Below are 14,417 nucleotides of genomic sequence, written 5' to 3'. Positions count from 1 at the left end.
CATCTGATAGATCTTTGAATATGGTGATGTTTTAAATGTTAAAACAAACTTAATTGATAAGGCACAAGAACAAAAATGATGGGTCTCACAATCAAACCATCTTGTTACACTTATCAAACAAAATCTGTCAATGGAGATGAAAATATGATTGAAGAAGTATATTACAATAAAATATTTGGGTATTTGAAGATACTCTACAAGTTTAAAGGTACTTAATCTTTCTCAGATTTTTTCCCAATCCAACCAGCTACAATTGGGGTAAGAGCTACTGTTGGAGGAAACCTAATAGGAGATGCAGCTTTGTGTGCAGCATACGCCAAAGCAAATGTACCAACTTTCTCACTGGCCTCATTAGTTGTGATTCCTACCTGAAAAAATACACACGTATAATGTATAAGTTCATGGCAATTATTTATTGTTTTGAATTAGATTGAAATCTAAATTAGGTTTTGTTCAAGTGTTGCACCTTCTGTAGCAATGCTTGGACATCAACTCCAGCGTTAATCAGCGCATAGCATAGAGCGAAAGAGATCAATGACAGAGTGATGGAGGTGGCTAGGTATGCTCCTCCATATTTTGCTAACAATTCCTTGGCTTGATCACCCTTTGATTTCTGTTGTTCAGAACCATCATTCCCTTCCTCCTTTGAATTGAAAATCTGCATAATACCATAATTTCTATTGTAGATTTAAATAGAATACATAAAAAATAGGTGCTTATTCATTATTGAACATTCCTTGAAGAGATACAAAGATTTTAAATTGCACTCCACATCTACAAGCGACAACGTTATTGTAATTTTGGTAGTCTCCGCAATTGTGTCGCATTTGAATCTTCCTGCAGTTGTGATAAACGCGACATGCACAACAACCGTAGTTTGAAACCTTGCTGCTAGAATATATCATTTGCTCCCAAAAACTGGGAGGGAGGGAGGCTAAGGGGGAGAAATTGAAAGAAAATCCACACTCCTAAGATAAACACATAAGCAGACGCTTAATCGGTTATGAACCTAAGACTTCAAAAATAACAGTTTGATCAACTGGCACATCTTCTGTAGTAAACGCTAACACTTGAATTGAGACAGAGCAAACCAAGGATACACTACACAAATTCCATTTCACAAATAAAACTAGTAATTTTCCATAATTGTTCAGCACTACGTTGGTTTCAAAGATTTCTGTTTCCTTTGACTAAAGCCGAACCCAAATTGTGCTTCTTTTTCAACAGAGTAAGCAACAAAACAATACCCACTTTGCATTTAAGCTAAGAAAAATTGTAAAACCTTATTTTATATATGAAGTTGGAAACTTTAGCAACCACAAACTCCATATTAAACCAAAACAGATTAGAGAAATAAATGGGTACCTTCCAAAGAGCAGCTTCAAGGCCATACTTCTTTGCAACTTCGTCAGCTGAAGATGACTGTGATGATGATGGGCCTTTTATTTCCTCTGTTTTCTCTTTAAGAGCTCTCACTTTGAATCCCTTTACATGGGTTTTATGTTGGTGAAATGAAGCATAATTGTAGAATCTAATTGTCCCTTTGCTCAGTGAAGAAGAAAAAGAAGGTGATGGAAGTAGAGAAGATGCTATCATTGTTGTTCTCTCACAAGTTACAGAATCTTTGTACCAAACACTTAGAGCATGTGTTGTTTGATGATCAAAGTAGAAAGCAGAAAAAGATTGGAGAGTTTTGTGTGTTGTGATTTGAGCCAACAAGGAAAGAAAGAAGATAGTGAACGATAATGATAGGACAAAATATCAGTTTGTAATTTCTTGTCACCTTGTTTGTCCACGTGTTATAATGGAAAAGTCATTTTTACCATTGCATTGGGCTTGGGTAATTATGTAAGCCCAATAAGATGATGCTGTTCGGGGAATGTGCGGCATAAATTAATAACAGCCATCTTTATCCAATTTGTGGCTGTGCACTTCAAATTTTCATTATTTTTATCTATCAATTTTTTTTCTATAAATAAATGACTGTTAATGGCCACAAAAAATGTTTTTCTAGTCTGAACCTTCAAAGTGATTCGCCACCTGTAACTCTGGCTGACAACAATGAAAAACGTAAATATTTTGTTTTCTGTTGTAATTATTAATGGTATTCGGGTTATGTGATTATTCCTCCTAATAAATATCACCCTCAAGAATTGAATTAATGACCTTTTGGTCGTTATGGGTATCTAACATGACTTTACATCATTAGACCAGCGCCTTGTTGGTTTAAGATGAACATCTTCTGTCCTACAAAAGTATATTCTTTTATGTGTAACTGCTTATGATTAGTCAAAAAAATTAATTATTAAATTTTTAACTTAATATATTTTTTCAACCAATCACAAATAATAACACATAGAATAGCACATTTTTATGTGACATGTGATTGTTTCCAAAGCAAAGTTTTTTTAATTTTTATGAATGGTTATAATGTGTAATAAGGGAATGAATAAAAAATTAAGAATGTAAGATTTATACAACAATTAGTTTCACCTTTAAAAACTATATATATATATATATATATATATATATATAGTTTTTAAAGGTGAAACTAATTGTTGTATAAATCTTACATTCTTAATTTTTTATTCATTCCCTTATTACACATTATAACCATTCATAAAAATTAAAAAAACTTTGCTTTGGAAACAAGATACGTACATAATCAATGATTCGGAGGTGTAAATTAATAATGATGCGGTTAAAAAGTGATGTGATAATATTATCATTTTTTAGTGCAAAACCCGAATTTAAACTCTTCTAATTTTATACATGAAAGTAACATAGAAATTGTGGAGAATTATTTGGTGAGTCAAGACCAATGATCCAAAATGTATCATCATCATTCCTTACTCAATTTTATATATATGTAATCCATAAAAGGAATAATAAATAGATGATGCATCCTAGATCATATATCTCAAATTGAAAATAATATAGGATAAAGCAAAGTCTGCTTTTATCAATTAACAAAGGGAAATAGAAATCAAATATTGCAAAGACATGCATCAAATCTTGATGTATAGAATAAATGTTGTGCACATGAATATATATCTTAATTATCTGTTTGTCTTCTTGTTGTTTTCTTCATTATTGAGGAAGTCAAGCAACACAGTACTCTTGCATTTGGGGCATTTAGGATCAACCTCAGATAACATAACATACATGAGGCATCTAGGACAACCTACGAGAAGCATGGCTCTTGTTTCTTCAGCCTCAGAAGACACACATGATGAACCTTCTGATGAATGAGAAGAAACTGTTAGTGTTGGTGATGATAATATTGAAAAATCCAATAATGATATATCAGCAGATATTGATGATGAAGTTGGTGTCCTTGGTGGGGATAAGTTCAGCCTCAATTCCAACCTTGGACTCCTTGCTCTTTTACTCATTTCTCTTCCAAATTAGGAACCTAAACAAAGTAAGGTCACTGTGTGGGAGAGAGAAGGGAGTTAGGATTTTTAGGGAGAGCAATTACATCATAAATAACATAAAAGAATAGAAAGATGTAATATTTTTATTCTTTAGATATATAGTAATAATATGACAATTTTATTCTTCAATATAAGTATCGCAATAACAACTTATATCTCCAATACTATGGTTATTTCTTCTCCTAGAGTCTAGGTTTCATATTCACATATCTAATAAATATAACTGATAAAACTATACATGTAGTTGAAGATTCAACAAATAGTTTAACTTTTTGAAGATATATTTCATGGCGTGAAAATCTGTATGATTTAGTTTAGACTTCAATTCTTATCACTTATACTCTTATAAATAAATAGACCAATTGCCAAATAAATAAGTTTAGTGACTTCATTTTATCATACCAATCAAATAGCTCCGGGGTGATAGACATATAAAATCATTTATATATTTTCACCTAATAGTATAAACTTATATAGCACAAACTTCAAGTAATCACTACTTCTCTAATTCTAGATCTTACGCAAAATTAGCATGTATATGTATAGCATAGAAGATGTAGAACTTACTGATAATCCAAGATATTTTTTTGACAATACAAGATATTTAAAGTAAATCAAATGGGGTTCTAAATTTACAAATTGATACCTTATTTGAAATAATGGGAAGACAATTCTCAGAAGTTTCAGATAGCTAGATGTGCCTAGTGAGTTGCTGGAATAGTTGGGTTAGCTGAGAGAAACTAAGCAGAAGCAGAAGCTAATTGAAATATGTAGGACTTATATGTGTTTTTCATTTTGAGCTAATAAGGTCATATATATATATATATATATATATATAGTGAATTTGAGTGGATACGAATGAAGAAAGGAAAAACAATACAAAGGGAGGTGATTGATTGAACTTAAATGTCAAACATAATTGTGTGTGGAAGTGGGGGAGCTAGACTTTGAATGGGTGAGAACATGTAACAATATTTCTATGATATAAATAATAAGTAGTTTAGGGATGTGATGTGATGCTAATGTGCATCTACCTCTTCATTAATTGCTAAAATTGCAAGGTCATCCAAATATACACTACTCACTTTTCTTAAGTATATGGGGCAAAATCCTTGTCATAATTTCCCCCCAACATTTATACATCAATTTTGGACATTATATTTGATGTGATACACATATTTATCTATAATTGTGATATATTTTTTGTATTCTTTATATACATTGCATGTTTCTCTAAAATAAAAAAGTACCATTTTGGCATCCAAAATAAATTATTTTTGTTAAAGATATGTTGTTTTCGTTTAGGTTTATTTTTATTGGTATATATAAGTTTATTATATAAGAATTAAAAAGTGATTAAATTTTTTAATCGTAAATAAATTGAAATTATTTTTTATAGTCAATTTTTTTTCTTAATAGAGAGGAGAGTCATAAGGTGGTCTGAGGTTGTGGATTCGAATCTCATCATCAACAAAAAAGGGAGTAATTGCCGATCAAAAAAAATAAAAGGACTCTTGTGCCAAAGGATAATTAAAAAATAAAAGTTTGTAAATAGAAAATAATATAAACAACTACTTTCATATATTTTGTTGGTCTAAATCATATTTACCCTCCATCTACAAAGGATAATTTTGCTTTAGTTAGATAGGATCGCTTCACTATTTTAAGTGATAGAAAATTTTCCATCAAATATTTAATAGAATTGAATCTTCAAAAAAACTATAATTTAAAATCTCTCCTCAAGTATAAATGATCTAGCGATGTAAATTCTAAAGTTTCTATTGGATTTTTAAATATTATATTAGACTAAAAATAATGTTTAATTTCTGAAAATAACACTTGTTCATGGTGTGAGAATAATCTATCAGTTAACTATTTTCATATTTTACTATGGAGAATGTCACCTTCATATTTATTGAGTGATGCTAACCTAACGTGTGCATAACAAAATCACCTAAGCTCATAACTAGACATTTTTATTGAAGTTGTACAATAGGAGTATTTTAAGACTAATTTTTACGTCAGTTGAGATCAAATATCTTTTTGATAAATCTTAAAAGCACACTTTAATATCAATGTAACAATATTCAATACATTTAGAAAAAAACTAGCAATAAATATGACAATATCAAGTGCATTCAGAAAAAAACTAGCAGAGATGTTGAACGACTAATCAACGGTGTCATAGTCTGCCATTAATTCTATACTTAGAGAGTCGTACAAGCTACACATTGTCATCTTACAATTATTTAATTTCTAATTTAATATAGCTACCATTTCTTATTTCAAGGGTCTTAGGTACTGATAAAGATACAATAAATGCCAATTAAAATCAGTAATATCTAAGATTGATTATCGTAGTATTTAAGAAATTTGCCAGAACAAATATTAATTTTAGTAGTATTCATCACTATTACTTATAGCTACTTAACCAATGCCTTAGCATTTGCCTTATCTCAAACAATATTGGTTTCATTAACTTCATTGTGCAAGTGTAAAACTAATCAGGTGTTTTTTAATGTGTCATAAACTCCTACTTAAAAATTACTGAAACATGGCTTAAAGATTTGCATATATTCTATCAAAATCCATTAGTAGAGTTGGCAAGAATTTAATTTATGTTTCATAAGGGAGAAATTCGAATTTCATCATAGCCTAATTGATAAATAATTTTATAAGTATTTTAATCAATCTTAAGATCTTGAATATCCAAAACCATAAAACTTAGCTCTAAAACTTTTTTTGTAGCAAAAGAAAATTACTACATATATAATTTTAATTTTTTACAATTTAAAAAGAGTATTCTCCAACTGCCCAAATAATTAAATTTGTTTTTGTCATTATCATAATTGATTAGGCATCTCACTTTCTTTACCTACCCAAGATAAAGAAAGATCTGATTGAATATGACTTTATATATCTACCCTCATAAGTGATATACTATAATATTTTTACCATCCTTATATGTATGTATATTAATTGATGATAACCAATAGCGAGTTACAATTTGAGGCCTCTCAATTTCTTTATCTACCTCCATAATAATAAACCAATAATTAAGAATTTTTCATAGCCCGTGGAACACCATGCATGCATTATCATAAACCCATCAACCATAACTGCTGCTTTTGAAGGTAAGTATCATTGAAGAGAGTTGGTGATAGATCATAGATCAATGCACATAATAATATATATGTTGTTGTTGGCCAAAACCTCCGTCACAATAATAATATTTAGCTAATAATGTAGATACATTTCAGTTGGAGACCAACTATATACAGTTATACACATCCATCTATGTCACTGCAAGTTTAAGATTTATGTACATATGTACATTAATTTGTTTAATCTAATGGGCACATATACTAGAGTTTCATTTTCAGATGTGATAGTGTTGTGTTGTTGGATATTTTTAAACCGCTACCCAATGCTTGAAATCTTATTTGTAAAGATATTTAGGGTTGTTTAGGGTTTAGGGTTTATGATGAGTGAGAGGTCTGAAATAATATGGATAATGAGCCTCTAAGAGTGGTTTCTATTTTGTTTCATTTAGTCTTTTAATAAAAACACTCTTTGATCCTATAAAATGATTATATAATCTTAAAAACATTTCTAAATCTCATTGAAACCAAGTACCATTTTTGGGGTATTATTGAGAGTATCGCTCACTTTCTTAGGTAATTCCTTTCAGAGTTTATGACTACCTCTTCCAATAAGTATATCGCTCTCATAAATTGCATTCTTGATCTTGTAGATCTAGTGGATCTTACACCACTAGATCAACGTCTTGTTGATAAAAGAAATTAAGTACCATTAGTTCTTCCTTCTCAGAATGATAGAACTTTCATGGTTGTCCATTTACCATGTTGAAGTTGTTCTTTATTTATGTCCTTGTCCTTCCAAACTAAGGCTTTAGGTAACTCCTTATGTGTCATAGGGCTTTGAGGTCTGTCATGACCCTCGGACGTAACTCATAAAACTTCAATATATCAATAATATATATATATATATATATATATGTATATAACATCAAAGTGTAGTGGTGAACTATTTTTTTTATGTTGAATATTGCACTCTGAAGGCTGAAAATGTTTTCACTGATGCTGGAGAAATAGCAAGAGCTGATTTTGATTTTGACTTGGTCGGACACTATTCAAGGCCTGAAGTTCTGGATTTGTGCATGGTTTTTAGCCTTCTCTGCCATCCTTGTATGTTGAAAGTTGTTGTATCTCAGCTTTAAGCTTAATTGGGTGTACCTAATTGAACAAAGTACTGGCCTTTTGGTCTTGTTTAGTTTCAAACAAACATTAGTACTACTAGGTGGAACCGCCTGCATGTATTTGTTTAGATTAACTTGTTAAAATGCCTTCGGGAAACTCATATGTGCTATTCTTGGCATATTTTAGGAAGCAAAATTGTAACTTCAAGAAAATAAGTCCTTAGTCTCTGTATCAAACTTATCCAAAAATGATAAAATGTTCAGAAAAGCCTTTGATGGGGAAAAGTTAAGTGTATAGTGTAGTCAAACTATACTACTACTATATGTTTCAAAATATTTATTATGGAAGTAGTGTAGTTTTTAAGGAACTCGTGGATGAGATACACGACTTTGAGGAAGTCGTGGACCAGGAATGTGACTTCCCTGACACATTCTCTCTCCTACATGGAAGTCGTGTTTCCCATCCACGACTTCTCTTTTTTTAGAAGTCGTATACCCTAAACACAATTTCCATTATATATTAGTAATAAAAATACTTTGTAGCTTGGTGGTTCCATTCCTGGTCCACGACTTTTCTAAAGTCGTGGATCTCATTCACGAGTTCTCTAAAAAATACACTACTTCCATAAATATTTTAAAATATATGTCAAATGTGTGATAGTGTAGTTTGACTACACTATCCACGTAATTGGTTGCATTGCAGCTAATATACAGTATTTGTAACGAAATGAACTTTGTACTGGACTTTCTAATACTGAAATATGTGGATGAGGTAATTTTATAGATTTTTATTTATTTAATTAAAAAACCTTAAAAAAATTAAATATCACGTCATAATCTAAATCTAGTATTGAATAGGAGCCCAACTTGTAACTCACCTTCTTAGTCTTGTGATGGGTGTAAATGCTTTTTCTTTTTTATTATGATGGATTTGTGGTCTAAAATACTTGTGCTAAGGGAGTTTAGTCTATTTCCTAGTAACTAATTTTTCACCTTCAATTACCGGACTCCTAAGCCTTTGGCACATAGAATTTAAAGACTAAAAGTCAAGTTTACTGAAGGAGAAATAGTTGAACTTACAAGTATGTATAAAGTAAAGATTAAGTGTGTGCTCAGCAGGGGCTGTTTTGTTGGAGACAGGTGGGGGCAACTGCCCCTAAATTTTTTATTTCAATTTTTTTAAAATGTTTTATATATTTTTTTAAATTATAAAATGTATAATCTTTCTAAAAATTATAGATATTAAATAAAGTTTTTTTTATATATGTAGATGTTAATATAGCTTATAATATTATTACTTTGTTTAATTTCATAATGATTTTATGCTTATAAAATATATTATAGGATAAATATTATCTTTGTCAAATTTGCAGCAAAAATATTAAGATTCTATAGATTTTTATAAAACATTTAATATTGATAACATAGGTATGTTTTGTGCAAAAATTCTACCATATGAATTTCAATGCGAGTAAGAGGCGAATTACTTGATATGTTTATTTCAACATTTCATTATTGATGTTGTTAGCCATTCATTTTTTGAAAAAATAAAAACTCTCAACCATCTCTGAATTAATTTGAACAATGATGATACGGGAAAAGTAAATATATATTATTTGTTTGATCAAATTATTGTCTAATCTTAACTATTATGGTTTAGCTACTAAAAGAATATCATTTTCAGCAATGAAGACAATAAATTAAAATAAAACTATGTAGTAAAATAGAAGATGAATTTCTTGTAGACAACATGATGATTTATATTGTAAAATAAATAATTGGAAATTTTATCTTTAATTTAATCAACGATGAGTTGAAGTCCTTAACGAAGAGCAGCACTTTAAATTAATGTATATTTTTCTTTAACATCTTTAATTGTTAATTATTATTATTTAAAATTGAAATATTATTTTGAAAATTTTAAATAAACATATATATTTTTTTGTTACTCAATTAATCTTATATTACATCCACCACTGGTGCTCAGTCTTTCTTTCCCAAGATGTAAATGCTTTTACAGGTAGCTAAGCATTGTTTGGAATTGAATATTCATACTCAAGATCAAGTGTACCATCAACTAGTTATATGCTAGGTATTTAAGATTAAAAATAATTCAAGATTCAAATAGGAAGACTTACCACATGTTTGGATTATATTTTATGCACCCTTGAGCTTAGAATGATAGGAAATGTTGTTAATCAGGATATGTATAGGGTAGTTGGTTAGTTTGTGCAATACATAATATATGTCGTTGGAAAAGGGATTCCATCATAAAGTGTGTGAACTGAGTTTCATTAGTAAATAACATTTTTGCCAAAATATGGTTAGTCTTAGAATCTTGGTTGTCTTCGAAGCTGGGACATGATTTTCGATTTCAATCCATGTTTGAAACAGAATTGGGAAATAACTTATACCATAGATTTCAAACTATAAACAAAGATGCTGTAAGTCACACATAAAATGCCAGAAGTAGCTAGTAAAAAATTGTAGTATGCAATTATATTCAGCATTTACATTTTAATGGTTATAGCTTTAACAGTTAACAGTTAACACTTAACACATAACACATAACACATACCAATGATAAGCCTCTGGAACGAAAGTATTTACATTTTGGAACAGAAATAGCACAAGCTAACTATGAAACTAACTATCAAAACTCTTAACTTCAGATTTTCTAGCTTCTTACTTCAAATTGTCACACTCGAAGACACGAGCATTTTCCCCGGATTCTCCACCAGGATACTGCAATGTTAATGCTTGATCATTTCTCTGAACAGGATTTGCACATGACATATAGTCTTGAGGACCCATAATAGAGCTGTAGCTCTCAGTTTCATCATTATCAGCATCTTGTATCTGAGCTCGCGAGAAAAATTCGGCTGACCTTTCCGGATCAAAATGATCAGAATTTTCCTGAATAGTTATACCTATACCATTCTTCCCACAACTTGTTGTTCCCTTGTTGAAGCAAATACTTCGCCACTGAATTATCTCAGACAAAGATTTCCTCCCTATACTTTCTTTGTCAACTGAAACTCTTTTCGAGTCATGTTGAGCAACATTTTGATGAGCAAAGCTCCACTTGTGGCCGCAACTGTCATCACCCGGTTTTAATTCAATGGAATGAAGATCACTGGCGTCATCCGAGTCATCTCCTTCATGCCCCATGCCATCTCCAGCATCCATATCATCATCTTCCTCTGCAATTTGGAATCTTCCATTGATTTCATCGAAATAAGACTCGAGATCCTTTATTCTCTTGAAATCTGGTGAAACATCCCTATTTTCTTTAGCTATCATATAAGCCTCAAGCTCATTTCTCACCTTCTCTAGGACATCATTTTTCTCCTCAAATTGATATTTAGCCTCTGAAAGCTTCATCTGGACTCTCTCCTCGTGTAAAACATCTGCTAGCTGAAGCATCTCCCTCTCCTTTTCGACTTCTTCTCGAACTTTAGCCGACTCCATTTTCAGTTCCTTTGCATGTGCTTTGTCTTCACCAATATCTCTGGCTAGTTCATCACAAATTTGCTCCATAATCTCTTTTGCACGCTTTTCCCTTTCTAGCTCTTTGGACGCTTTTAAATGAGAAGCTTTTACATTAGCCATCTCTTTGGCAATCTTCTTATTCAACCATTCAGTTTGCCTTCTTAACTTCTTCTCCACCTCAAGCTCTTCCGCTACATTTTTTATGGCATCGTGAATCTTTTCTCGCTCTCTTCTCTTCCAAGTAGCCTTTTCTACTGCAAAATGCTTCACGACATGCTCGATATCATTCTGGCTCGAGTGCTGTTCTTTGATGAGTTGATCAATTTGGTGGCAGACTTGATCAAGCTCACTACCCAAAGCGAAAATGAGGGACATACTTGATGACTGATGCTCTCTAAGGCATACTTGATTTAACACCTTTAGAAGCTTCTTCGATGTAGATAGGCCACCTCTAGCTTCCTTCAAACGGTTCTTCTTGTTTCTTTGCTGAGCTTCTGCCTCCTGCATTTCAAGTTTTCAACATATATAGTTCAGTTGCATTCATCCCAGCAACAGGATTAGAAACAGATTAAGCAATACTTATGTGCAATGAAATTTTGAATTAACTACTAAGACCCCTATATGTTATGGCCTGATGTTAATTTTTCAGAGTGCATAATAACAGTTTCATCTTAAACTAATAGATAAGAATAGCAATTTCTTAAGAGGTATAAGGTCTCATTTGTTACTTCACATATGGATAATTTATAGTTGGTCTTTTACCTCATTTTCTACATAGGTATTGTCAGATTCTAACACATGCCCCTGCTGTGAAGTGTTTCTTAATAATGTGTATAAGACATTATTTATTCTATATAAGGTGGAACTATTTATAAGCAAACAATGAAATAATTTTGTGATTTGGAGTGATGTATGTGTAAGCATGTGCAACATTATTCTTTTGAGGCAGAGTCCAAATAAAAATTTAAAAAATCTCAGCCAAACTCTGTCATTGTCCATCTTCTTGTTCATTCATTAAATAAACCACCACCCAAAAAAATGGAGGGTTTTACATAAATGCATTATCATAGACATTATGAAAAGGAATATAATGACCGGTATGCATACACACTTTCTAATTTGTTTGTTAAATTACTATACACACTGTACCTCTATTAAACAGGCACTGCTATGAGCACCAAAACCATTCAAATGGTAATCTACTGAGTGATGTTCATGAGATAAAGCTGACACTCTTCTTTTGCAGATATCACCTTCAAACCCTTTCATTCTCTGCACAATCAAATTCAAAAACAATAAGCAAAAACCTTTATGTACGACCCAATGAACCAATAAGACTAAAAAGTAATACTTTGACATGAATTTCACCTCAGAAATAGGACTGTGTGATGGATCTGACATGTGTGGCCGAAACAAACCCGATCTAGACATACTCACAACCTTTTCTTTGCTTCTGATCATAGTTTCCTTACACCTTCTCGTTTGGTCAAGTTCAAAGTCCTTCTTGGCCCTTGAAGGAGGTAAATCATTGCTTTCCCACAGTGTAGCAGCAAGTTTTCTAGCTGAAACAGAAACTTCCTTATCCTTGAAGGGTACCCCAGAAACAGAAGAATGCAAAGGTTGTTGAGTGGTCATAGAAGGAGAAGTTGTCCTAGTCTTCCACATAGATAGTTTTTTTTTTTATCGACAAATGTCAGTATATTACTACTGTTATAGTAACAGTTTTGAAACAATATCTTCTTCTTATGGAAGATGAGGAGGAACAGCCTCGTTTCCTTATCTTGTTGTGGTTCTGTTTAAGAACCTGAACTTCGTTGAGATTGAGGTTGTTTGTCTGAATCTGACACAAGGGCATAGTGATGGGAAAAAATGTGTGCTGGACTTTTGTGATTCACATGAGGATTTGGACATGGGATAAGGGAAGTTATTTAGTTTCACAAAGTTGGTATGTGCCAGTTCAAGTTGTGATCAGCATAATCAAGGTTTTTTTATTATGGGAATGGAAATATTATGCTTTGGATTTAGCAAAGTGGGTCATGAAATATCTTCTTTATTTCTTTTCTCTACTAATACTGCTTGTTACAACTTTTCATTCTAAGGGGGTTAATGATTTGAGGAGCTAAGAAATGGAACATGTCAAAAAATGGAAGCTTTAACTTGAGTTGTGTTGGCCTTAAGAAATCTCGTGAGAGGGAAAGAAAAAGTGTCATTTGGTTAGTTGTGAGAAGAAAAAAACCTTCAAAATAAGAGAAGAGATGACGTGGACGTCACGTGAGGGATAATTGCATTCAATCAAATAAACAAAGATAACATGTATGCCTAATAAATCAGATATAAAAATATTAATTTATGTTTTTATAATTTTTTTAAATAATATATTAATTTTTAATTGGATGAGAATATCATATAATTCTAAATAAGAAGACATATGTAAGTTGAATATACATTTGTTGTTTCACACTTTGTGTTACTCCATGTTTTATTGATATGTATGATTGGTCAGAAAAATATATTTCAGTTAAAATTTAATTATTAAATATTTTTCTGACCAATCATAAATCCATAATACATGAAGTGACACAAAGTGTAAGATTTGATCCTACAAGGTAATATTCATATTTGTATTGATGAGTTTAATGTCTTCATTCTTTGTATTGTTCACTATTGATTAGTTCATTTCCTATAATTTATTGCACTTAACTTATCTCACCTACAATGTTCTCTGTCTCTAGCGGAGCCATTACTCCTTCAAGTTATAAACAAAGTCTAATAATTGGACCGATCCCAATCTTTTTTATATATGATAGAAAGATGGTTAGTGTAATTAGTAATTAGCAAGAGGGGAAGTTAATTATGGTCTGGAGGATGCATTTAGTGCATTGAATGCTAAATAATGAAGGGGTCATTTGTGATTGCTCAAAAAGGAATTAGAATTAAATATATTTTTAGCCTTGACGATTTTGATTTTGATTTTGGTTATCATATAAAATTGATTTTATATACTTTAAAATGCTTATATTTAGTGTTTTACATTAAGTTGTTTCTCTTAAAATGCTAATGTACTTGAGAGGAGACCACACACAATTCTATTATGTAAAATGACATTTATGTGTTGCAGTTGTTCTTTTAGGGATGACTTAGTAAGTTGGATTGGAGGTTCATACGTTGTGTATAATTGATTTATTGTTAGTGGCAGGTTTGATAGCTATATTGCAGTATGTCCTTGTCGTGTTAGCAGGAGGATAGATGGGATTGCAGATGGCATGGTA

General features: G+C 31.4%; 3 protein-coding genes across 3 annotated transcripts; all 3 read right to left on the bottom strand.

Annotated features, from left to right (window-relative positions):
• Positions 12–1,790, bottom strand: LOC109325479. Its single transcript, XM_019557879.1, has 3 exons — positions 1,366–1,790; positions 467–658; positions 12–368 (listed from the first exon to the last, which is right to left on the bottom strand). Exons 1-3 carry the CDS (start codon positions 1,594–1,596, stop codon positions 213–215), a joined length of 579 nt encoding a protein of 192 aa, XP_019413424.1. The 5' UTR covers positions 1,597–1,790; the 3' UTR covers positions 12–212.
• Positions 3,060–3,395, bottom strand: LOC109363505. Its single transcript, XM_019609768.1, has one exon. It carries the CDS (start codon positions 3,393–3,395, stop codon positions 3,060–3,062), a length of 336 nt encoding a protein of 111 aa, XP_019465313.1.
• On the bottom strand, positions 10,122–13,372 carry LOC109325476 (uncharacterized protein At5g41620-like). The gene is made up of 3 exons (XM_019557875.1): positions 12,517–13,372; positions 12,298–12,420; positions 10,122–11,649 (listed from the first exon to the last, which is right to left on the bottom strand). The coding sequence occupies exons 1-3, from the start codon at positions 12,811–12,813 to the stop codon at positions 10,342–10,344; spliced, it is 1,728 nt and encodes a 575-aa protein (XP_019413420.1). The 5' UTR covers positions 12,814–13,372; the 3' UTR covers positions 10,122–10,341.

This window comes from Lupinus angustifolius, chromosome LG13 (genome assembly GCF_001865875.1).
Source record: "Lupinus angustifolius cultivar Tanjil chromosome LG13, LupAngTanjil_v1.0, whole genome shotgun sequence".
NCBI classification, from domain to species: domain Eukaryota; kingdom Viridiplantae; phylum Streptophyta; class Magnoliopsida; order Fabales; family Fabaceae; genus Lupinus; species Lupinus angustifolius.
Note: the sequence above shows the minus strand (reverse complement) of the source record. Positions and strands in the feature narration are given on the sequence as shown.